We start from the raw sequence: 25525 nt of genomic DNA, 5'->3' as shown, positions 1-25525 counted from the left end.
ATTAGAAGTGGTGCGTTCATGTGCTTCAGGCAAACTAATGACAAAAAGGAGCCTGGGTAGACTACAAGTAGATGCAAAGTGTTTTTAAAAGTTACTCAAACTAAACGACATTTAGTTTGAGTAACTAAATGTCGTTACTCAAACATTTAGTAATATACTTAGCCTACATTTTTTAAATGCCCACTATAGCAAAATTATTTTCATTCAGAATCACTTGAACAATCAGATAAGTTGATGTTTATTATTAAAATACAACATATTACCAGAAACAAAAACACCCCATTCCTCACAATTTATCATAACAGTCCTTTACGAAAGTTATATGAGAAAGTATTTTTCCCTTCTGTTACATCCAAAATTACGAAAACTGAAAAATATATAGGTATCTTTATATGTACATATATATAATAGAATTGCCAACAAAAGGGTTTTAATTTATTGAAACATCTAACATTTGATGCAAACCAGGCACAACATAAACATAAACATAACATAAACATAAACTACACTGATGCTATTGATTAAACATGGAAAGAAAAAAGCTATAGCCTATTGCAAATTACTTAGATAGTACTGCAATCATAAGAAATAGGACAAGGTACGTATTCATAAAAATGTAATGAGCTCTATGAAACATTTTCTGCGATACAGTAATTAAAGCACTTCAACTATTTGTACATATTTCTGACTGCACGTGAATGCAGCGTAACATCTGCCATGGCCACAGCCCGAGGCGTTCCATAGAGCTTGGGACGCTTCTGTGACTGTGATGCGTTCAGGACCCGCCCTCCTCCTGCACTTGTCAAAGGGCACCGATCGCAAATTACATCACACTTCAGCCCACCGAAGCACACGCAAATAACCCATCTGAACGCAGCATTTTTGAAATCGAATTTTAATTATAACAGATCAGAATGCTTCCTTTCAAGAGAACTTTTGACAGCGAAAAACAGCAACTGCAAGAGCTGAACAGCAGACTTGCTCAGTATCTATCCAGGACCAAGCAGCTGGAGCAAGAAAACGCGCATCTTATAGCTGAAATTAACAAACTGAAGCGCGGCAGCGGGACGGCGGAATGGGAACAGAGGTACAAAGCAGATATGAAGGATCTGAGGAGAAAGGTGGGGCAGATCTCCTTCGAGAAGTCCCAGGCGGAGATGGAGAGGGAGAAGCTATGGCGAGAGTTGCAGACGGTCCGGTCTCTGTGCAGCGAGCAGACCGAGGCGTGCAGGGACATCAGCGGCGAGCTGAAGGGCTGCGAGCAGGAGCTGCAGCAGGCGCACAAAATTAACAGCGACCTGCAGCAGCGGCTCCTTCAACTGGAAAGCGAGTACAAGCGCTTAGAGGACGCGCACAGGCATGAGACGGCCGAGCTCCGGCATCAGGTGGAGTCTCGGGTAGTGCCCATCATCACGCAAACTTATCACGGGCCCCCGGTGGTTTCCGTGGAGGAGGTGCAAGAGTACGCCCGCGGGCTGTCCGAGGGATGGATAGAGACGATTGAAATGTACCAAAAGAACGTGGAGGAGATGGAGCAGTCAATCAAAGCGGACCAGGCGAGGCTGTGCGACCTACAGAAGGAGAAGATGATGTACGCATCCGAGCTGGGCAAACTGCGCACGGAGGCGGAAAAACAGGCCCAGGTTCAAATGCGCCTGGAAGAGGAGCTCCTGCACATGCAGGACAAATTCCGAGTGGATTTAAGTGAACACCAGGTGAGTTGGTCTGTTACTTAACTGCAAAAAGCATTTATCAACCACATTAACATGCGTTATTTGCTAAAGTCGCCAAAATAATAATAATAATAATTAAAAAAATAAATACAATATACAGTTTCAAAGAATTCAAACTAAACAATCTGCTGATTATACCGACGAGCCAGGGGAGAGGGGTGAGGCTGCATGGTCCCTCAGCCACACCCACAGTCCATAATGGCTCTCTTGCAGCTGCAGCTTTCAGTGCCTGCAACAAATAAATCATGCATAAGTGAGACCCTTAAGCCTGGATAACTCCAAAACAGTTGTCTCATGCATAAGAAATGCATAACCAAAGCTAAGTGCATGTTTCAGAGACTAAATATCAGATTTAATTAATTTAAGGTTGAGCTAAAATATCTACAAAAAATATGGATCCTGCATGTAAGTTTTGACCTTGGTAAAAGGCTTAAACCGCTGGGACACAATCTTCCTCCCAAGCACTTTACAGTTGCTAAATGACTTCAGCCACTTAAACCAATTAGCTGTCAGACTGACAAATCCTTACTAGCTTCCGAAATGTGCCGGGGACTTAGAAACGATGGCCGTACTGTGAATAAGTCACAATATTACAGCAACAAATGCATTTTAGTGCAGCAAAAATAAGAATAAAAAAATTCAACCCATTTTTTAGATGATTAACTCACTGTGTTCTTATTTGTTTTTGCATGAATTGGACTGCAACATAAATTGGCATAAAAGGTTTTAATAATATCATAATTAACTAAAATGATAAAAACTATATTTTTTTCTTTCTCTTTCAGATAATTATTGAGCAGTTGGAACATGAGAGAAACATTCTGGCTGAGGCTATGGAAGAGAAAATGAGGGAACATCAGCATCTTCTCCAAGTGAAAATGGATCTGGGCATGGAGGTGGCAGCGTACAGGTGATGAATCACTTTGCTTCAAATTCTTTTCTCAAATTCTAAACAAATAATGACTTCGTGTAAACATTCACACTGAGTAGAAAGGTCTTATTTATTTCAACATGTTTATTTTTCACTGATAAAAAAGACCAGGTTACAGGCCAGATGATTTTTTTTTCTATTATTAAGCAAAGCAGATTATAATAAAAAAAAAGGGGATAAGTAAAGCAATCTTCATAAAAAAAATAGCTATGTAAAAGTAAAACTGTTGTTCAAGAAATGACTCCTTCAGCTAAACTTTTTCAGATTCAAATATAATTTGGAGTAAAAATAAATGCGAATATAAACCCAGTTCAAATACAAAGGTTTGCCTTTAGAGAGTAAATTTTGGATTTATCAAGAATTTAGAAAAAAAGTTTTTACTTTAACTTTCACGCTCATTGGACCAGAGATGTGGCCAGCCTGCATAAACAAATGACTCACAGGGGACTTCCTGATGGAAAGATGGTTACCATCAATGCTTTGCAGCTAGAAGCCCGGTGTAGACTTCACATTTTCCATCTATTTTTATTTTTTTTTCAGTTACCATGTCAGTATATGAGTATGCATGGTTAGAATTTTTTATTCACCTAATAATCTAAAATTGTATTTCTGGACCAGACACTCTAAATTGCAGTATTTCTTCTTTGTGCTTCTTTGACTTATGGGTCAAAAACATTCCAGTGGCGCTGGTTCATACTGACAATTTAATTTTCAAATTAACATTAAATTTGTCAGTCATTTTGTGCATCTCCCCTGAGATGGACAGGCGACCTGTCCAGGGTGTACCTGGCCTCTCGCTCGTTGACCACTGGAGATAGGCACCAGCATCCCTCACCATCCCACGTGGTATATGCAATTTGGATAATGAATGGATGGATGGCTGAATATGTGCATCTCCTATTCCATCACATTCCAAAGGTGCTGTACTGAACTGAGATCTGCTGATTGTGGAGACCACTGGAATAAAGTCAATTCATTGTCATGTTCTAGAAACCAGAGCTAAACTTTGTGAGATAGAGCAGCAGTATAGGTATGCCATGGTGTTAAAACAATTCTCAAATGGAAATAAGGGGCTTAAATTGTGCCAAGTGAACATCTCCCTCACCATCACACCACCACCAGCTCAAACCATTAATGCATACCAGAACAAAATATATGTTGTTTACACCAAAGTTGAACCCAAGCAATTTAATGTCTCAGCTGAAAGTCAGACTCATTTTTTTCAATCTGGGAATTTTTTTGGTGAACATTTGTATTTTCACCAAATATAAAAGCCGAAATTATTTACAAGCTGTTGCTTTGTGATTTAATGATTAGACATTTGTGTTCACAAGCAGCTGAACAGGTAGCAAAGGCGCGAGAAGTGCATTTCTGTAGATATTCAGCTGTTCTTGTTCAAATGTCTATGACTTTTTCCTGTAATATAATTACCTAATTTATATTGATACATTACAAATAGTGCCTTCACAAGATTAATGATTACACTCACTCCATTCAGTCATTATGACTTTATATGGATCTCTGCTAGGAAATCTAATCTGTATAAAACGTTTGGATAACAGAACACTCCATAGAGATGTGGCAACAGTACCACGTGTTTTTGTAAGTGTCACGAGTCAGCTTTTGCTGTGGGATTTATAGCATAGAGCGTGGACAGCCAAACATTGTAGTCGTTATTTTTAGGTCAGTCTATTGAAAGGCAAGCTCCAGAGAGGTCGTTCTTTTTAGAGACCCTTTGGTTAGCTAACTCCTGAAGTGTGGCCAAGGAAAGGTAAGTCGTTTCAGCTAAATACAATATGTCTTATTTTTTAACATTTTAAAATTAACATTGGCTTAGTATCATAGTTTTATTATTACTACCCTATATGGTCAGGTTCAGGATACATGCCATCCTGTAAGTCTTGAATTCAGTGTGAGGGGGATGAAATGGCAGACCTGAATGATGTGCATCACTTTGTGAGGTATTCATCCTGAAGTTTGTTTCATAACCCTGCGGAACACCTTGACATCTCTCCTTGATATTATTTGCACTCATGTAAGATATTTATTCTTGTCTTTGTTCAGGACTCTCCTGGAAAGTGAAAGAGTTGGTATGCAAGGTGTTCACAGGAGAATGACCCAACATCAAAGAGAGAGAATAATAGGTATAGTATCAATAAAGTATTTGCAGTAAAATATTATCTTTTATCAATGTTTTACTGTGATAAATGAGATTGCTTGCAACACAGTTAATGCAGGAATTATTTACAATTGTTTCTTTTCTGGTTTAGATATCAAGGTGCCTGCCCAACACTACTCTCCAAGAACTTCAACCTTAACCTCAAGAAGACATACAGATATGCGGTATGCATCACCAACAAACCTGAGAAGACCACCTGTGACCTCTTCTGGGTCCATAAGTCCCTCCAGGGTAATTCCCATTTCAGTTGCAGGAAGGGCTCGGCATCAGAGTCCAGCATCCAGAAGGGATATGATCTCGTTCAACAAAGCTCGGGCTGCCGCTTCTGTGCCTACTACCAGTACCGAAATTGGCCAGGATAAAAACAAAATAAGTAAGCCTACACAGAAAATGGTAGCAGAGGAGAAAACCATGAGATTCAAACAGGTCCCTTATGAAAGCAAAGACAGTTTTTCACCAGAGACAAAGTCTGTAAGAGTGGTGTCACCCCCAGCAAAAAGTATTGCTCAAACTGTCACAGAAAGCAAAAGGCAGGTGTCCAATGAGAAAGAGAAAGGTTATGCTCAAGATGAGTTCAAAGACAAAGAGAAGGCAGAACCTATAATTGAAAAAAAGATACTGGACTCTGTATCTGTAGAAGAGATTATTGAGAAAGTGATCAAACCTGCAGGTTTAGAAGCCAAGGCATGTTCATCAAGAGACTCTAAGGTCAGGTATCACGTGGAGAAAAGTGAGCAGGAAGACGGCACCACTAAGACACAGATTGTGCTGGAGTCCAAATTTAAAGAAGAGATAGATGTTTCCGAGGACTCTGCCCTGGAGGAATTCCTGAGCCAGGGTGTGAAGAAGGTATCATTGGAGGACATAGAAGATACAGCAACAGGAAACATGATTAAGAACCTTTTAAGTAATCTTCAAGGGGGAGAAGACATGGAAAATAAGTCAGTCAATGTGGAAATTATTGAGGAACCCATTGAGTCTTTCAGTGATGAGGAGCTTGAAGCTGAAATAAAAAGAAAATCAAGTTCTTATGAACCCTCAAGATATTTCCAAATTGAGGAGATGGAAAACATAACTCACGACTCTGAAGAAGAAAAGAGTGATGATAATGCCACAATAGCCTCCAAAAGAGGCACAAACCAGCCCAGTGGTGGATCTGTGCATGTTCAGGAGTTCTCTAGAGAAAACAAATCTCCTAATTTCTCCCGTGAGCAGGAGTTTCATGAGTACTTTGTGTCCACACCAGATGAAAACCTTTCTGAACCTGAAGATGGTGGAGGAATAATGTCATATGGCCATTATGGCATTGTAGATGATCTGTCTGATGAGAGGTATTACCAAGACGAAAGTCTTCCCCAAAGAAAAGTGATAGTAGAGGAAAGTGAGGAATACCAGTACAAGTCCAGCAATCACTCGTTCTCCAAGGAAAGTTTTCCAGAGTGTATAATTGAAGAAGAAGTTCGGGTATCGCCTATAGTGCAAGAATCCATGCTTGAGTTCCTGAGAGAGGATTCTTTGGAACCAAAAGAGCAGCTTAAGGGAGCCTTGGAGACACTACAGAGCTCAGTCTCTGGTCCCCTGAGGGAAGAGTTGGCTTTCCTCACAAGAGTGAGCAACGAAAGTCCAGAAAACGTGGCAATCAAAAAAGTCGAGCAGTCAAGTGATAATGGAACCATGACTATAGTTGCAGAGCTAAATGTCTCACAGACACTTGAAGACTCCGGGCTGTTGGAGGAAGGAGATGATATTTCCGAAGAGCAGATAATGAAAGCTCTCAGATCTTCCAACATGGATCTTGAAGAGGCCTTTCAAGGAGGAGCAGGTTCAGGGTACAGCATCAGAGTGTTCAAAGACGAGGCGGTCGCATATGCTGAGGGCTTTGAAGGCATTGGCAGCATAGAGGAATCTGCATCTAAAATAATTGAGAAACACATAAAACTGGGACCATCAGAAGAGTCATTCACCTTCCAGATGGAGGGGCAGGGTGACCATGCTGAGGAGAGCTCAGAGCAGTCCCAACTCTTCAAAAACCCAGAGAAGATTTCTACTGAAAAAAGAGTTGCAACAGTATACCTTGAAAGGCCCTTAGAAGACTGAACAGGAAATCTTTTTTTAGAAAGTGTACAAATTTATACATAAGCCTTTATGGAACATGGCAGTGGCACTACTAACAGATGCTTTAACAATTACATACTAATGCAGACAAGGTGACATTAGAACTACAAACCCCAGTCAATCTATCAAGACAAATGTGGATGTTGGTTACAATCTTCGTATTAACTTCATTTTTACTTTCATATAGCTTGGCTTATACACTTTGTATTTTTTTGGTATTAAACTTTTTTGTAGAGCTTTAAAAAGCCTATTTCACAGTTTACAGCAAACCACTAACTCAGTCATCATGTGCCATATTGTTGAATCTTTTGGATCAACACTTATTACAGACCAACACGGCACTGGGAGTTATGGGTGCTGTGCACCATTTGCAGATTGGGGCTCCTTGTGCCTTGAGCACCTTACCAAAATGGAGTGATGTTGGTAGATCTTACATTCTGAGAACAGATGTTACATTTAAAATGAAATTACTGAATATTAAGGATGGATTGAGTTTCACCTGGAAAATGTCTACTGAATGTGACAAAAAAACTAGCTGTATTTTGATTATCTACCTTTATTCATTACTGATAAGAAATTATGTATGTTTTAGGAAGTGAAATGTGTTTTGAGCAACAAATATAATCTACAGAGAAAAAGTTGTTTTAACAACATATTTACATGTTATTTTACACTGCTCTGAATTATTGGATTGGTGGCAAATATTCAAGATTCACATAAGATGATGGGGTAAAGTCAATCAATAACTTTAAAGAAGTTTATCTACATATAAATGAAGGCAATAATTAGATGAAGCAGGATACATTAAAAAATTCCAATGTTTCAGCAATGGTGATAATATGGTTATGAGACATATTGTGTATGTTTGTGCATATTTGTTAGGTATCACAGTGTTGGCATGAGAGATTCGGTTTTGCTCTGACCTAAGAGTGTTCAGGACTATTTTTGGATCATCAGCTTAGTGGCATTGAATGTTCACAAGGGGTTGTTGTCTTGTGTGCTGTTTGCCAAGGTAGAATTAGTCTGCAATGCATTCAGTCTGTTTATTTGTTTCAGACATTTTCAGCACGTTTGATTATTACACTTTATACAGCAATTCATTCACAAAATAACAATTTGTCATTCTGTTATGTAGGACAGACATGAGATATTTAGCATAAACACACTTATCTGTTAGAGAAAATAAGATTTGTTATTTTCTCTATTAACATTTATAAATTTGGAATACATCTTCATGCAAACTGGTATCTGGATACAATGTGCCAACACATTTTATTCACTGAGATTAATATATGAAAAATCTATTGATTTATAAAGAGGATATGAGTCAATGTTTAATGAATGTGGAACAAACAAAATTATATGTATTTCATTTTATTGATTTCTGATAAACAAATGACACAACTGTTTTGGCTAATGGGGCTTTCTGCATTTCATTGATGAATATCTTAACAATATTAAAATATATATATTGTTGGAATGTTTTGTGTGTATTATTTTTCAGTAAATACACATAATAGGCCAGACAAACTAATTGCTTACATAATAATAGCAAATAAAAGTTTAATTAACAAAATACAAACAATTGTATTATCTACTGGCTCAAACCTTTAGGGGTACCATATTAACCTTGTCCAAAGGTAAAGAAATGGGGAAGAATGAGATTTCAAGCATCAAATGTAGAGTTATCATTTTCACCACTGGATGGTATAACTGGAAATCTGTCTAATTTTGTCTGTCTTCTTCTTTGCAGTTGTCTCTTAACCACTTCAGGTGCCCTGAAAAGCAAACATTACATAGTTGATACACTAACATAAAATTATTAACATTAAAGGGTACATAACAGCATACTTTAGAGTCAGAAAACCTTAAAGGGAAAAAATCAAGCTAAATCCACTTTTCAGTCCTTAAATAATTTTTTTGTATGCTTTGAGTGTCTAGAAGTGCAGCATATGAAGTGTTTCATTTTCATAAAAAAAAAAGAAAAAAAGAAATCACAGAAAAATGAGTTGACTAAACACACCTCAGAATAGGGGTAAACCAAGGGTCTATAGAGCTACAATAACGAGGAATTCACACTAAAGCATTGCAGTATTGCTTTATATAGACCATAAGTACATGATTTACAAGTGAAAAGGAAGGACTTAAGACCATGATGTCCACTTTAAAACATGAATGAATCTCAGTTAAACTCTTTTAAAGTTGAACTTTTTTTAAATGAGTAAAATGTATGCCTACTAAAAGAAGGCATTATCATATAGTCATGTTAAAAACTAGGACACTCCAATAAATATTTGGTACTTTATTAAGAAATGTTCATACAGTGATGTCTAAACTGATCTTGGGAAAAGAAAGTGAAGAAATAGGAGGCTGTTGCACACCAAAGTAATAATGCAGGTCAGAATAGGAATCTAAACTACATTTTCTGAATGCTAGCACAACAGATTAGGCTCACCATTTTTAAATCCCTTAGGTCACTGATGGTTTTTCAAGTATCAAATCGACTACACTCATAGAACATGTCTCATAACTTTTATTGTCCCTTTTGTTCTTGTCATTTGATTACTTACTATACATATTTTAATTTTATGAATTTACTTTTATGTTCAGAATGTTACCATCAGTATTTTTTGTCTTGTTCATTATGTATCAATGCCTGCATTCAGCCTTCCAAACCTAACACAATCTCTCTTTGGAAACTTCTGACTCCGTTCTTGGCTGCCATGAGATAGTTGTTTTTCTTCTCATGCTTTTGAAAGATTTTCTTAATTTTGGAGAGCAACAATACCATTGGGAGCTTAATGGCTGAACATAGCCAAAAACAAAAGTTGAAAACATGATGATATATGCCCTTTAATCATGTTTGAAATGTCTTAAAATTTTACACAGTTTAGCAGTAAATTAATCTTCGTCTCCAGGGGTTACCTTGCCAACATGTTCACAGCTTTCTGGACTGCTTTTGATTTCTTGTGCTGAGGACCGTACAGCAAGTTGTGTACATCCAAGCACTAAAATTGAAACATAAAACAATGACAGTGATATAAGTAGGTAGAAAATAAAAAGTGCAACTCAATCTGGATGGAAATAAACTGACATCCTAGCAACATACTGGAAGTACTAAACATACCGAAATAACCCCTGTAGCTGTCCGAAGTTTACATAACACCTGTGCTGGCCACTCGGAGAGTCAAATGAAACAAGATGGATCTGTCATCTTGTTACTGATAGCACTTCGATAATCTTAAGGGTAGAGAGAGTAAAGGTTGAGACAGCCACATTTTTCTGTCGGTACACAATCTGGCAGAACACTAAAAAAAAACCCCCAAAAAACCAGAGGTATTATTGTCCAAATCTGTAATGCCATAGTCTTTTAGCAAATTGAAAGTAGAGAAAAGTTAAAACATATGAATATGATAAAATACACTGACATGATGAAAAAACTTGACTCTCTTTTCTGCAATCATTAGAAATAACAAGAAGCAAATGTTTCAAACCAGGAAAGAGGGAGGGAAAAGCTCCCCTCTGTACTGGAGAAAGCAAAACAGTGTTAATCTGGAAGAGATCCATCTGGCCTTTTGAATGTTTTTACTGTTGCTAAGGTTGATGTAATGGAAGGCTGTTTTTTTCAGCAATACTGCACAGGAGGAAGGAGGTGGAGTCAACTTTGTGTCTGTATGAGCCATTGTTCTTTGTTTTTAGAAGTTCTCTTGCATTCTGTCCACTGTATAGGCCAGAATTCCTTTGCAAAAGCAAGTTACTCAATCAGACTGGAAGCGGTTTCATGATGACAGCATTGGAAAATAATTCCTGCTGACATATCCGCTGTGGGTTACTTTCAGAAAGGTTACAACTTCGACGTGGGGGAGACAGAGTGAGCCTTGATCTACCCTGTCATTCTTGGACCCCCTCTCTGCTCAGATAGCAACAACAAAACAACATAGCAACTGGGGTGCTTCACTGAGAGGCAAGTTCTTACAAGAATCATATAAGGTCCTTTAGGAAGCTTAACCATGATGGGACAAGTGAGCTCATAGGGAAAATCTGCAGCCATGCCATATGCAAAAAATAACACCATTCATTACATAATATGAAGTAAATTAAACTATTTTACATATAAATAAAGATTGATTAAATTAATAAAAATATGTAGGTATTTATGGAAATATGCACAATAACTCAGGAATGTTGTTTTGTTTCAGGGGACTGATCGAGTTGGGATCAATTTGCAGCAGATAGCAATCTGCCATTGAACTTCTGTGGCCGATCTGTCAATTTCTATCTAGACTGAGGAAAAACAAAGTCACTCTGTGTGATATTTTACACCAGGGAAGTTGGCTCTGCACACTGCCCTCTTCCAAGATTAGCCTGTAACTCTGATAACATTCAGCTCTTCAGAGACAGTAGAAATAGCTTGTCTCAAAATGAGAGGGACTCTTTGTGTGTATTCTGGACTGGCTTGTCATTGTCTCACTGGTTTAAATGTGTTTAAACAAGCAGACTCTTGTCCTTTAATCAATCGATGTTTATACAAATGTCGTCATATTTGATGACAGTAATTATAACATTCTCGTATATACCTTCTATGTCATCTTCTATCTTAACAAGAAAAACAATTCTGCATAAATTGTATGCATTGTGTCACATGGTTACCTTTGTCATGGTCCTGTGGGCTTGGTTCACCCAGCCCTTAGTCATTTCCACACTTCCAATCAGCTGAAGAGTCTCTGCTACCTCAGAGCTCAGGTCACCAAATGTAGATATTTTAGACTCAAGGGAGGCTCTCTGGATCTCCACACATTTCTGTTGATATTGTACAAGTTAAACATAAGCATAAAATACAACATTTTTCAAATTGTGATTCAATTTATTAAGAAAAATAGAGGGAAAATCTTTTGAAACCATCTCCTCTTGTTGAATTATGGAGTAACTGTGATCAACAAGTTTGTGATTCAGTTTCACCACCAACGCATGGGCCTATTTCCTATTGGAAAACTAAAGAAATCACTTAAATAAAACTTGTTTGATAACAGGAAGAAGTCCAAAAGCTCTTAAAATGTAACACATCATGCCCCAATTTAAAGAGTATTTGAAAAACAGTCATAGACATCCATCAGTCTGAAAATGAATAGAAAGCCAATTGTGAGGCTTTGGAACTTCAAGAAACTATAATGAAAACTAAACAGAGGGAACACATGGAACAATGAGGACCCTGTGGCTTACGACTTATTTACTCCAATAGCCCATCAACTATTCACCCAGGATGTTGCAAAAGGGTAGAGAACAACATTTGAAATAGCTTGCATAGCTTTTGACTTGATAAATGACACAGTCAATTGAATACAACATTTTGTATTTATTCAAATGACCTATTTGATAGTAAAATTTGTTAAATGACCAACAATATATCAGTGTGACAAATAATCCGAAAAACAGATGAAATTTGTAAGGGGTAAATACTTTTCACAGCACTGCATGTATCAAAATTGCAGATGGAGGATTATTCTGTATGTTTTACAAAGTGTTATGGTGTTGTACTATTTGAGTGAAAAGGGTGATATGTTGGGAAACCGTTTCTAACCTCCTCTTGTCCATTAATCAAGAGATATCGACAGAAGTCATCCTGGGCAGCAAGAAAAGCTGGATCGAGTGGACCTACAGAGTTCCTGTAAGCACGTAGACTTTGCTCAAAATAGTGGCCCACAGTTTCTACAGCAACATGGAGTAAACAAGACATTCAAGTCATCAGCTTGGAGAATCTCTGATTTGCAGTTTGAATCCTAGCATAAGCATCCAATATCATTGTATCAAGACAAATATGATTTTTCAACAACATACCCCCCCCCCATCATTTCAGATGTTAGACTTCACATTGCATTTGCCTTTAAGTCAGCAGCAAACCATGCCTCTCACAGCTGGGGTCTCTCAACACAAACAATGGAGGAATTTTAAAGGAGTGCAAACTAAAATCTAACTGACTGATCAAAATATTTCTCAGAACATACAATGTTATTCAGTTTAAGACAGAAGGTAATGCAGATAACCCTCAGCAGACAAACTCTGCCTACTTATAAGAAATTTTGATAGGCTACTTATCAAAGAAAAAAAACAGGTTACATGAAAAGTTCTTAAAGAAAACTCTGAATTAAGACAGTTAAAGCGTTCTTCTTTATAGCAGAGAAGTATCCCTCTAAATATTTAAAGATTTTTTTAAAATGTTCTTTTTATAATTATTTTATTTTTCTGGGTTCACTTAGAACCTTCTATAAATACGCTCTAGGTTCATATGGCTTGATGTTCATTTCGAGCTGATGCTTAATTTATAAAATCATCTTAAAGAACTTGCCATATCGAGAAATCAGTTATATTCAAATTCTAATTAGCCTCATTGAGTCCTTCCCTTCTGACAGACCTAGCTAGTTTCTATCAACACACTCACCATTGTGATGTTGGTCTGGTGCAGCAGAAAGGATCATGGCCAGGCTGTGGGAGATCTGAGCTCCCTCCAGACCCTCTGGACTGTGACTCATAGCTATGGTATGAGCCTAGCAGAAACAACCAAGTGAAACAAGACAGATCACTAACCACCAAATAAGAAGGGTAATTATGTAACAACGGTTGGCAAAGTTCTAAAAGGGACCAAAGAAAGTTCACTAACCTTGGAGAGATAGTCTATAGCTTTGTCCAAGTGATCTCTATCCTGTTCGATGGTAGCCATGTCTTTATAAACAGCACACATCCTCTCATGCTTATTGCAATTCTTCAGTAGGTCCAAAGACTTCTCACACTGGCTTAATGCCTCCTCTGGTCGATTTTGCCTGGCATAAACCCTATGAAATACAAACACACTTGCAATGTAAACATAATGATGAAGTGGAAATTCTGCAATGCTGTGGAAAAGACTTCTTCTCTTTTTGCTTTTTTGTCATACTAAGTAAATGTTTCAGATCACTAGGAGTAAATGCAAAGTCCAGTTTGCAATGATGATTTATAAAGAGAAAAGCTATTCACAACAACCTTGCAGAATATTTATAAAAACAAAAAATTGAACCTATTTTATTTTATAGCCATTTTTTATTTCGAAGTGTTGATTTTATTTTCAAGAAATGCTGTTATGTTTTTCAAAATCAACATGCTTAAAGGTGTGTTTTCCAGCAATATTTTATTTTGATGAATTAATTTTATTTTTCAGCCATTTTTATTTTGAAGTGTTGATTTTATTTTCCACCCTTCTTAATTTTGAAATATTGCTTGTGTGAAACACAATATCTTTCCATTGACCAGTAAGGGGATTGAACCACTTACCTCAGCGTTATTAGCGCCACACCTCGTCCAGCTGAGCTAACCCCAGCTGGACAGGGTTTTCTTAAATACATGGTAACTCATAATGTTGAGTTTCCATGGATTTAAGAAAACTTACATGGTCTTACCACAATGAAGATTTGAGTAAAGAGCTCATAATCTATTGTTTTTCAAAATCAATGTGCATAATATACAGCCCCTGCTATTTTAAAGTGTAGATTTCCTGAAAACTTTATATTTCAGTTGGCTAGTGGGGGGATTGGACCCATGACCTTGGTATTATAAGTACCCTACTCTGACCAGCTGAGCTAACCAGCCACACATAATGTTGAGTTATCATCAATGTAAGAAAATCTTACATAATCTTGACAAAAGCAGTGAAATTCTAAGGTTTTTCAAAATGAACATGAATTATGGTTTAATTTGAAGCCTCCTGCTACTTTGAAGAGCTGATTTACTGAAAGAATTTATGTTTCAATTGGCCAGTGTGGGTATTGAACCCATGACCTTGGCTTTATAAGTATCACTATCCTACCAGCTGAGCTAACCAGCCATAGAGAAGTTTGCATCTTTGTCAATACAAGAAAAACATACATGATCTTACTACAATGAAGATTTGAAGAAATGCTGTTATGTTTTTCAAAATCATTATTCTGAAGTATTGATTTTATTTTCCAACCCTTTTTATTTTGAAGTGTTGATGGGCACATCCGACTACCTGATACAACAGTTCACAATATTATGTTAGTTCACACATACATTTCTTCTTACAACAATCTTAGAATGGTGATCGTTCTAAGATTGTGCGGTGTGTTACTGCAGATCGTTGTGGCCGCTGGATCTAAATCAGGGGTTTTCCCGACTGGGAGCGTTAACGCAGCCTTTTGAATGCGACAGGTAGCCAATTACAGAGGGGAATCCCAAACAGCTAGCACGGCGCAACCCGAAGTCCAGCGGACATTGGGTCCAGCGGAGTCCAGCGGACATAATGCGGAAACAACATTAATGTTTTTAAAACATTTCGTGCAAAGAATACAGAAATGACGAGGGTAGGAGTTGGAGCAAAATTGCTACGCAGTTGATGAACCAGGTAACTTTTCAACTGTTCTTCGTTAACATGACATAAATAGGCTATAATGATTTTCATTCAGTCAGGACGTTACGCTGACACTAGAGGTATGGTTTTAAAATGAGTTAACTGGACTTGTAGCCATTATTTTGTGCTTATTGTTGGACACCACATGGGACGATCGCACGTGATCGAACCACTATACCTAGGATTTCTGTCGGCTAATGTGTGGTCTCAGGTTTTGAAAATGGGCCGACAATCGGCTGACAATTCTAAAATCGTGTAGTGTGCACTGGACATTACACTAAGGAAACGAGGAAGGGAGGGTCAGTGGAGAGCAGCGGAGTTGAGCCTTTTTTTCATTCAGTGTCATCAACAGAAAGAGAAAAAGGCTGGAAGAGAGATAAAGCCGATAATTAAAATGACGTTGATAGATTTAATTTATCGTACGATTTTATCGCGACAGGCCTACATCAACTGGTTCTGCCACCTGTGGTAGCAACAACTACTATCAAGAATTAGTAACTAACTATTGGTAATGAGTCTTTTAAATTGCTGTGAGGGAATTCTGGAAAACTCTAGTTTGCAGATTTGTTTCAGTTTATCGGCACAGGAGGGATTTCGAACATGGACAAACTATTTAAGGTCATATAGTTAGATTTAAGTTCAAACTTTGATGAAACTACAAGTGGACTTGCTGGTGTACTCCAGATCTTTGCCCCAAGTGGACCAAACATGCACCAAACATGCACCAAACCTTCACATCAAAAACTGATGGATATTCTTCTTCAGGTTCCATGTTTTTTCTATATGGATAACTGTTTCTCTGAGGTTCAGAGGTTTTAGATGTAGATTTGTAACCTTTTCCAGACTGATGGGCATCAATGACTTTGTCTCTCTTCTGTACCCTAATTTCTTTAGAATGTTGTCATACAGATATTTTTAGATGGTGGTATACAGCCCTTCGTGTGGCAGTGTGCTCTGAAACATTTTAGTATGACAAAAAAATTGAAGAAATTTGTAGGGAGGCAACTGTGTTTTCATTGCAGTATAATTAAATAAAACAGTTAAAATGTAAATTCACATCTTGTCCTACTTTTAGTTGAAAGTACACAATAACACTTGTGTCATCACTATAAGTCTAAATCATGTTCCTACAGCTACTAAACTCCAGACAAGCTGGCATCCTGCAGAGTAGTATTCTGCAGATAATTAGTGTTGCATTAAAGACTGTAAGTAGAGAAACAACCCTGTATACTTTCTTTATGCCATCAGTCCAACTTTCCGGCTGTTTCCTCTGAAGGTTACAGACTTGCACAGCTCCTAATCTGTGCTTGGCTTCTTTCTTCTTCCAGGATGTCTAAATTAGGGGGCATTCTTGGTGAGTCAGGGGAAACCACCTAAGCACATCTGGAAATGGACCAAATGGCACAAGAGAAATGTACACTGCATCTATAATAATTCATGGTTTATTTGTTCTTCTTGAGCTCCCCACTCTTTTGTAAGTAATTTCCTTTTACGCTGTGATATATGAAGGTTCAGTTAACCACCAGATGGACAACGGATCCACAAAGCTATAGCGTTAACAGTTTCAAACTAACTAATGGACTCTAAATTTAATGTAGCTCTGGTGCAGGGGAAGGGCAAAAGACTCAGAGCTGTGCAGTGTTTGGCTTCATTACTAACAGGAGCATTACAGATACTTTGTTCTAGTCATCTGATACAAAAGTGAACGTTTAGAATAAAATCCATTTGTATGATACTTGTTATATAAAACCTTTGATCAAAGGCACTTTGATCATTGGGGCCAGAATGTGTGGGGACCAAGATTCCATGCTTGCCAGTGTTGACTGAATTCTGCCATAATCATGACTCCGGAGTGAATGAATTTGGATCCAGTGGAGAATTTGCAGATTACGGTATAAAAGCCAATTTCTTCAATTTTTTGACTGTTCTAGCATGAATTGATGGACAGCAAGGTCCCCGCCCATTAAAGTTCACTTCAGATCCATTTATGGCGGAACATTGGCGGAAGCTACAGCTAAATTCTCACATCGACTCCTTCCCTTCTATCAGCATGGGCAAAGTAAAACAAGGCCTTTCTATCCTTTCATTCACTCTGCATCCTTCCTGACCAAAAGGCAGCGTGACAAATTCTACAGAAAAATATCAAGAGTCCACAAAGCAGGGAGTAAGGCTGTGTACATGTGATGCCAAGCAAGCCAAATAGTGTTTTTTGTAAATGTTTCCAGAACATGGCTGACGTGAGTTTTCCTGGGCTTCCCTTGGCTAAATGAAACAAAACAGAGGGACAAAACACAGACAAATTTTGTTCTAATACATCTGGAGAGCTACAAATCATTTACATTCAGACTGATGAAAATTGTATGCGTTGTTAATATGCAAACTTGGAAATCACTGATGAGAGAACCAGTTGATTTATTTTCTCCAAGTAATAAGAAAAAAGAGAGACAGAAAACATGTAAAAAATGATTTAATTAGTAACTTTCCTAAACAGGCAGGTACAACATTAATAATATAAATATCCCATAGTCTATGCAACCATGGGGAAGACTTTCAACCTGACCTGTCATTGGCTTACATAGTAATCCAACTAATCATTGCTAAAGAATTTGACTGTAAACAAACTGTAGCATATAAACATATTAAGGAAACGTTGAGTAGTAGAAAGAAAATGTGGTAGAAAATGATACATACACAACAGACAAGTACACAGCCTTTGACTTAAATTACTAAATTTGTTTTTAGATGATAATCTAATTTATTGAGATACATCTGTATGTCCAACAGTCCAATCCTCAAACAATACCTATAGATATTGTTTGATGCTGTTGTCTACAGAGGTTTGGTGACGATTATACAAAGAAAACTGAAAACATAATGCAAAATAGAAATGGGCAAAATTCCCTGCAAAAAATAAATAAATTAATAATTTGCAAGAATGCTTCTTTTATTTACTTATTTAAATTTCTTTCAGTCTTCAGTTTGTCGTGCTACCACTGGACACAGTGTGCAGACCACTGCCTACACTAATTGCTATTTGTTGATTAAACAAACCAATTGCGTGGCTACTCAAGCTTGAACAAAGACTAGTCTTCACATTTTCAGCAGCTTCTTTTGTTACTGATACAGATGTACTTCAATGACTTGATTGGACTTTACGTCCTTTGTACATCAGTAATCATTCACTCTTTCTTGAAAAGTTTTGTTTGCAAAATTTAACAAATACTGATGCAAGACTTGGGGAAAAAAATAGGATTTAGAGAGTTTCTCTGTATTCATCATCCAACCAGCAATAGTTTCTGAAATACACCACAATATTGATCCAATTAAAACCTTTTGACAGTGGATTGATTTATGGTGATAACCATAAAAATCCAGGAAAAAGGCCAACAATTAAGGACCTACAAATAAAGTTTAACATTTTGAACAGCAAATCACATCCTACTGTCTGAATGAGCACACCTTGAGGCTGGATGTGAAACTTCATGGAATATTTGGAACAAGGATCCACATCTAGAGCGGAGCTTACTTTATTGTTCCAGGCTTTTGTGGGAACATTCCCCTCCATCACAACAGTGTTGACTGACAGAGCTTTTAGCAACGTGCCAAATTCTTAGTCATCATCCAACAAAGGAGATTTAGCTAGCTTACACACACCAGCCAGTCTGCACATTTTTTCAACCACACACGTCAACAAACACCAACTCTCAGAAACAGATAAAGATGGTATCACTTAAAAATTCCCCTAAGTATAGCTCACTTATATACACAGCTTTTGATTTGAAGTAAGGATCACCATTAAATACTAGGATGAATGTGAATCTTTTTGCAAACACAGTCATTGCAAAAAGAAAGACCACATACATTCTTTTATTTCGTAAGTTTACACAGCAGATTATAACAGTTAGTTCATATTCCTCAATAGGTTTAAACTAATTCTAGGTACAATGTGTGCAAAATACCTAAAATCCATCTGATGCTCTATGGAGTTTATATAGCATTTAAAATGTTGAGGTCTTTGACAGTAACTATAGAAAGAGAGTAAACAAGAAGGGTTTGTTTGGAAGAAAAGCTTCTTGTCTCTAAACAGAACTTTACACCAGGATTTTAAATTCACAAAAATTAAGTTTAAGACTTCAGTACCAATTATTTTGGACAGACTGAACTAGAATTACAATCTTTGGCTAAAATAAAAGTGACAAGAGAAGACTCGTCTCAGCACTTGACAGCACCTGTAAAGATCAGACTTCTCCAGGCCTTTTCATGTTTTGTTTGGAGACCTACTGAATTTGATTCTCTTTTCTCCAAACACCCATAATGCATAAAAAAAGAAAACAGTTGTGCATCCTTTTGCAGTTGTGCTACTAACTTTATCCCAAGTGGGCTGAAGTATGACAAGTGGTTGCCATCTTATGTTACCACAACAGACTATCTCACTATGCAGCTCATGATCTACGTGCTAGCTGTCTCCACCGTGATCCTTTAATGCTTTAATCTTTTCCTGAGCATTTAATACCAGCTTTGGTACCCCTGTTGTTAACTAAAAAAATTAAAAATAAAGGAAACAAAGCAAGTAAATGTAAATTCAACATTTGTTAAGTTACACAAATCTAAAATAAAAAAAGAAAAAAGCACAGACAAGCTTTGTGGGGTTTAAAAGACTCAAAAATAAAAATGGAAGCCAAATCCAAACAAAAAAGCAGAGCACATTATTAGTCATTAAATACAAATGCAGCCACCTACCCAAAAGCATCTGCAAATATTAAGAGGCCAAAGCTTGAGGAAAATTCAAGTTTTGTTCAAGAAAATGTAAAATATAAACATCTATGCCACACCGCCACACACGCCTTTCAACTTGCAGTAATATACTGTCATCTAGTGGCTAAACAAACTACTTACTTGTATACATTTCTTGTTAAAAAAATAGTCGCAATTACATGCATCAAAAACTAATGTGAATGTACATATTTTTACCCATATTGGCTTAAACCTTCCACTGGATTTAATAACTTATTTTTTATCAACCATCTTGTGAGGTTTAACTTAACTTAAACCAATAGTATTAACTTAATGCAGAATCAATTTACCATTTTTCAGATCACCTATAAAACATGCAGTAGTTGATATAATACTCACATGGTTGGTAATTACAAAAAGGTTTTTAATATCAAAGTGTAATTAACCCCCTTCTGAAACCAAAACCCCATCCCTGGCATACTTTGAAAAATTCCAGCAAAGTGGACGGAGCCAAGAAACATGGCCAAGTGTGAAGGGTGAGCAGAGGGAGCTGTGATGAATACGGAAAAAGCACTGTTCTCAGTTTATTCACTTTGTTGCTATATTTATCGACTTTTCAGACAACTCTAGTGACTTTTTTTCAAAATAGTGGTAAATAATTAGAGCACAGGAAACTCATTCCACTCTGTGTCCACACTGCAATGAATCTCATATTGGTAAAACCGAGTAAAGGTTATTGATCAATGCTCGCCAGTCGTCATTGCAATGCTGCTACTCCAACTCCTGACTTGCCAGAGAATGGATGAAGGCAAAAGAGGAGGGAGGGAGAGAGTGTTGAGTTGTACCACTGCAACCAGCATGAACATCCAAGAGCCTAAGAACCATTTGACCAAAGAGGCAAGTAGTGAGATGATTTTAGGTCTAATAGTGCAGAACTAAAAGAACTGTACAAAAATGTCAAAAATCGCACAGAAAGATAAAGATAGAACCCCAAATAATAATAATCAGTTTATCAGCAAAAGTTGATTTAGGGGTGAGTTTCATTTTAATATTTTTTTTATTTTAATGTAAAAGCTAGCTACAGCAAAGTAACTGTTTTTTGTATTCTCCTGCCAAAAATAACAAAACTACACACGTACACACATATTGTACCTGCATAGACCACTGGTGATTTCCAGCTGAGTCTTAATCTTCTCTTCCAGGTTCATAACACCATGTTGATAAAGCTCCATCAGAACTTTATCTGCCTCCTGGAAAGATGAGACCGCCTCCTCCAAAGTTAAAAGGTCAAGGTCTTTTTGAACTTTTATTTTGAGCTTACTTTTACCATACAGTGTGTATTATTGACCTCCCAGAATTTTATTAAAGGATATTTGTCTGTAAGCAGTGAAGCCCCTCCCTTTGTGAGGTGAACACTTAGATGGCACGCGAGAACCTCAAGCTTTTCATCTTCACTGTAGGCCGAGACGGAGGAGCGAAAAAGAAGCAACTCTTTGGCAACTCCCAAATGCTCCAGGGCTTGGAGTCCCCAACCTAATAAGAAAGCAGAATTAATGTTATTAAAAATAAACTACTATTATTGATAATAATTAATATATAAAAACACAAGTTGACGAATGATTTGACAATCACACAGGAACATCATCATACTGATGTGAAATATGGGTGAAAAACGCTTTATGTGAAATGTTTTGGGGGGGTTTTGGGTTGGAGGGTCACACTTAAAAACAAAACAAAGAAAAGATTTTGGAGTGACTCCAAGTCCAGACTTAAATGATGCAGTGGCATGATTTATGTTTGAAAACCATAACCATGTAGATGCATTGTAATAATTCAAGACAGACGAGTGGACCTAAACTCTTCCACAGAAATGTGAAAGGCTGACAGCAAATTCCTAACTATTGCCACTAAAGGTGGAACAACCAGCTACTTGTTTTAGAGAATAATTACTTCACAAGTGATAGTTTAAGACTGTATGGATAACTTTTCGCATAATATATAAAATAAGAAAAAAATTGCTTTCTGCATTTATTCATGCAACCAAAAACAGAAAGAAAATAAATAAATCTGTGGGATGCAATCACTGTTTTACTGCACTGATACAAAAGGTGTCATTCAATATTACCTTTGAATTGAAAGTATGCTTTAGCCAGCCTGGCATGAGCCTGTGCCAGTTTTAACTGTTTGTCCCCACACACAAGTTGTGTCAGAGCCACACATCGCACCAAGTCCTGGATGCATGCATCAAACTGAACACACAGAGTTCAACACTGTTAGAGCCATTTGTCTAATTCACCAAACTTGAAGAAAAATATATTGTGTGAAGTTGAGATTCACCTTATTTCTTTAGACTATTTTTACAACAAAAATGAAGGCTGATAAAATCATTTTTAATTTTTTTTTTCTTTATCAAAAATGTTGTTGTTCAGTACAACTTTAGAAAAATTTGATGTCACTTTGATGTTGGACAATTGCATGTCACGAGAAGTATTTAGAATTTTCAATTTACATGTTTACATACACCCTCCATTATTGTTTTAAACAAGTGAAACGTGTCCAAATAACTACATATATATATATATATATATATATATATATATATATATATATATATATATATATATATATATATATATATATATATATATATACAATAATATATATATATATATATATATACAGAGAGAGAGAGAATACATATACTCTGTCTTGTTACCTTCTGGTTGTCCTCGTTCGTCTGAGCTCGACATCTGAAGTGTTTGAGTTTTTCTTCTGGAGACATCATCAAAAACTCATCCTTGTCATATTTTACTTCTGTAGGTCTGTCGGAGAATCGACCACTGTTGGTACTTTCATTACTCTCAAGAGACCTGAATGTTTGGTGGAAGAAAACACATAGCACTACAATGCTATTTCTGGACTGGAAGTTTTTTTGTTTTTTACAAGCAGAAGTGGGTAACCAAAAATTATTCTCAAGTACGTACCACAATTAAAATAAAAAACTAATAAAATAAAAACAATTATAGCGCAAAAAATTCAGGTAAAATAAATATTTGACTTTCTTTTTTTTCCAATATAAAACTGTATATTTGCCTGACCGCCAAACGGCCCAGGAGGCTCAGCAAATAAAAAAAACACACGGAATAGGTTGCGTGCAAAGCCTAGCTAACACAAAACTGCAGGACGTCTCTTTGTCTTAGCGTCTTGGGTTAGTGTTTCTGCTCCAGTTACCTCAGTGGAGAGTTTCCAGAAATTTTACCATATTTGTTAAGTCTCCCGTTTGCCCGGAAAACTACCATTTTTAACCCCCCTATCCCCTAATATGGTGATCCGTCGGAGACGTTGGAAAAATACTTACGCAGTCGAGGAATTATTCCGTTCTTTTATTTCTGCTTCATCGTCTTCCATTGTAAACTACCGTTGAAGACGGTTGCCGTGGTTACACTGCCACAGTCGCTTTACTGCTGACTGTTGTCTAGAAGCTGTTCTATACTGATATAAAACAGTATCAATTTGTGTTTAGGTTTGAAGGCCCTAAACATAAATTGCTTCTGAATTATAATCGATAACATCTGTTGCTGTTTTAGCCGCCGCAGACGCCGCCTATACCCTTTTATTGAAGTCACACCGAGTTGCTAACTCACTGCTACAGGAGCACAAGGAAGTGGGCTACATTCAAGAACACTGACCGCTCAAAACAGTTATGATTGAAGGCTTTCCAAAGCTTTTGGCATGTGGAACCAAAAACGTGTTGTTAAAGCTACATTGGATTTTCTTTGAGTTATCTTTAGTTGATTTTTAGTGAGTTATAGTATTTTTTAGATCATTATTATAATTTCATTTGGATATAAATAAACATGAAAATAAATCTTTCAAATGCTGTTGTACAATTTATCTCCACAAGATGTCAGCATAGTTACACAAAAGTAATTGTCTCCCTCACTTTCCATGGGAATAATTATATCAGTGTTGTGATCTTTACGAAGTGATGGTTTTATTAGACACATAGTTTGTAGTTTTAAGCACATGATGCTCTCTGATGTTATTTCTTTATCACCGCTTTTAGGACCACAATTTTGTAAGTATTGATTACCGTTAACTTACCCAAACTTTAATCTCAAATTCTGTGTATTATTAGAAGAAACACACACACTGCTGGAAATCCAAATCATTTACAGTACCATATGAATGCATTTACACCCTTTTACCTCTTCCACTTTTTTTATGTAATAGGTAGATCATATATTTTTCCGCAATTAAAAGTATTGATTGGGGCGTGGTTTATTTAGAAAGACGTGTCCATTGGACAGCACACTATTGACATGTCCTCATCGTCAGACAGATGGCAGACGGTCTGTCAACACATGACCAAGATATTTCACTTCATTTGAGACATTCAATAAAGTCCCAAACAGCTTGAAATTTGTCCTCTTTAGTGCAACAGATCAACCACAAACACTCCAAAAATTCCATTCTGCGCATACAATGTATGATTTTTAATTGCTTTTCCTTAATAAAAATAGGGGGTGCTATTATACCAAAAACTGAATAGAGATGTAAACATACTGAAATGGAACTTATTTTTTCTTCTGATTAGGACTAATTACATAATCTTTGATATAGAACTTTAATCAGTTCCCCGTTTTTATAGAAAAAAGAGACATTTGGTTCTTAAAGGTCCTAAGTGAAAGTTTTTCTGAGGGGGCCCCAGAGGGTTAATGTACCCGTACATCTTTCCGCCTGCTTTACTGGTATATAAGATTTATCTTTTGTGAGGCTGTAAGGCCTTTTAGCCGTTCCCTTGATCTTTAGCTCAGTGTACAGATTCATAAGTCTGTTAGACTTATGTTGGGTATCTGGCTGGACCACTTCAAAATCTTAATGTTAGTTCTACTGGAAGAAACACTTTGGTCAATTTAATATACATATAATTTTGCAAGGATTGTGAAAACCTTAGCCTATCTGTGACTAAATATGTGAAAGGTAAGGATGAAGAATGTGTGAGCATTTTCAGGGGGCATTTTATAATCTTAGCCTATGCATTATAAAATGCGTGCGGCTAAACCATTATAGTTATTATAAAGAAAGGTTATCAAGTAGGATGAAGTCAGTGTAGAGCTCAGTATTAAAGGTGTCACCCAGACAGTTCTTCCTATTTTACTCCTAAATTGTATTTTCTTAGTTAGTTGAAGAAAATTTTACTTGAATAAATTACTGACATCTTTTCAGAATGAAACAAAAATAAGGGATTTTGTTCTATAAAAGCATCTTTGGATTTCACAGAAAAGCTGCATTATATTCACGGAGAAAGTAGAGGAAATGTACATTTACTTGTAAAAATATTCCTTCTCACATCAGGGCCCAACATCCACGCCATATAAACAAGAAGTTACGTCTCTGTGGCCGCTTTGAGAAATTGGTCTCTGGAGACAGTTTTC

The 25525-nt window shown here is 36.9% G+C and overlaps 2 protein-coding genes across 4 annotated transcripts; one reads left to right on the top strand and one right to left on the bottom strand.

Moving 5' to 3' along the window:
• The first annotated feature begins 798 nt into the window (after window positions 1-798).
• Window positions 799-7999, top strand: synm (synemin, intermediate filament protein). Its single transcript, XM_044124738.1, has 4 exons — window positions 799-1715; window positions 2519-2643; window positions 4729-4808; window positions 4935-7999. Exons 1-4 carry the CDS (start codon window positions 915-917, stop codon window positions 6938-6940), a joined length of 3012 nt encoding a protein of 1003 aa, XP_043980673.1. The 5' UTR covers window positions 799-914; the 3' UTR covers window positions 6941-7999.
• On the bottom strand, window positions 7988-23742 carry ttc23 (tetratricopeptide repeat domain 23). Of its 3 annotated transcripts, none has more exons than XM_044124740.1 (11): window positions 23446-23742; window positions 22804-22957; window positions 22213-22336; window positions 21461-21620; window positions 21240-21365; window positions 13614-13785; window positions 13395-13500; window positions 12537-12664; window positions 11609-11758; window positions 9884-9966; window positions 7988-8736 (listed from the first exon to the last, which is right to left on the bottom strand). In XM_044124740.1, exons 1-11 carry the CDS (start codon window positions 23493-23495, stop codon window positions 8625-8627), a joined length of 1365 nt encoding a protein of 454 aa, XP_043980675.1. In that variant the 5' UTR covers window positions 23496-23742; the 3' UTR covers window positions 7988-8624. The 3 variants fall into 3 exon arrangements, 2 of the variants coding, with proteins under 2 accessions (XP_043980675.1, XP_043980674.1); XM_044124739.1 differs by lacking the exon at window positions 23446-23742 and adding an exon at window positions 23319-23421; XR_006371328.1 differs by lacking the exons at window positions 7988-8736; window positions 23446-23742 and adding exons at window positions 10086-10198; window positions 23319-23422 and having other exon boundaries at window positions 9878-9966.
• Window positions 23743-25525: the final 1783 nt, after the last annotated feature.

Source organism: Gambusia affinis, linkage group LG08 (assembly GCF_019740435.1).
Source record: "Gambusia affinis linkage group LG08, SWU_Gaff_1.0, whole genome shotgun sequence".
Lineage (NCBI taxonomy): Eukaryota > Metazoa > Chordata > Actinopteri > Cyprinodontiformes > Poeciliidae > Gambusia > Gambusia affinis.
This window is presented reverse-complemented; position numbering and strand designations above follow the sequence as displayed.

Bases quoted from the DNA above. Each gene is read 5' to 3' on its own strand.
- ttc23 (XM_044124739.1), bottom strand. From the start codon at position 23,386: ATGGTAGTTTTCCGGGCAAACGGGAGACTTAACAAATATGGTAAAATT. The intron at 22,958-23,318 runs GTAACTGGAGCA...CCAAACATTCAG, and splicing joins TCTGGAAACTCTCCACTGAG to GTCTCTTGAGAGTAATGAAA. The intron at 13,501-13,613 runs GTTAGTGAACTT...TGTTTCTGCTAG, and splicing joins CTATAGACTATCTCTCCAAG to GCTCATACCATAGCTATGAG.
- synm (XM_044124738.1), top strand. From the start codon at position 915: ATGCTTCCTTTCAAGAGAACTTTTGACAGCGAAAAACAGCAACTGCAA. The intron at 1,716-2,518 runs GTGAGTTGGTCT...TTTCTCTTTCAG, and splicing joins TGGATTTAAGTGAACACCAG to ATAATTATTGAGCAGTTGGA. The intron at 2,644-4,728 runs GTGATGAATCAC...GTCTTTGTTCAG, and splicing joins ATGGAGGTGGCAGCGTACAG to GACTCTCCTGGAAAGTGAAA.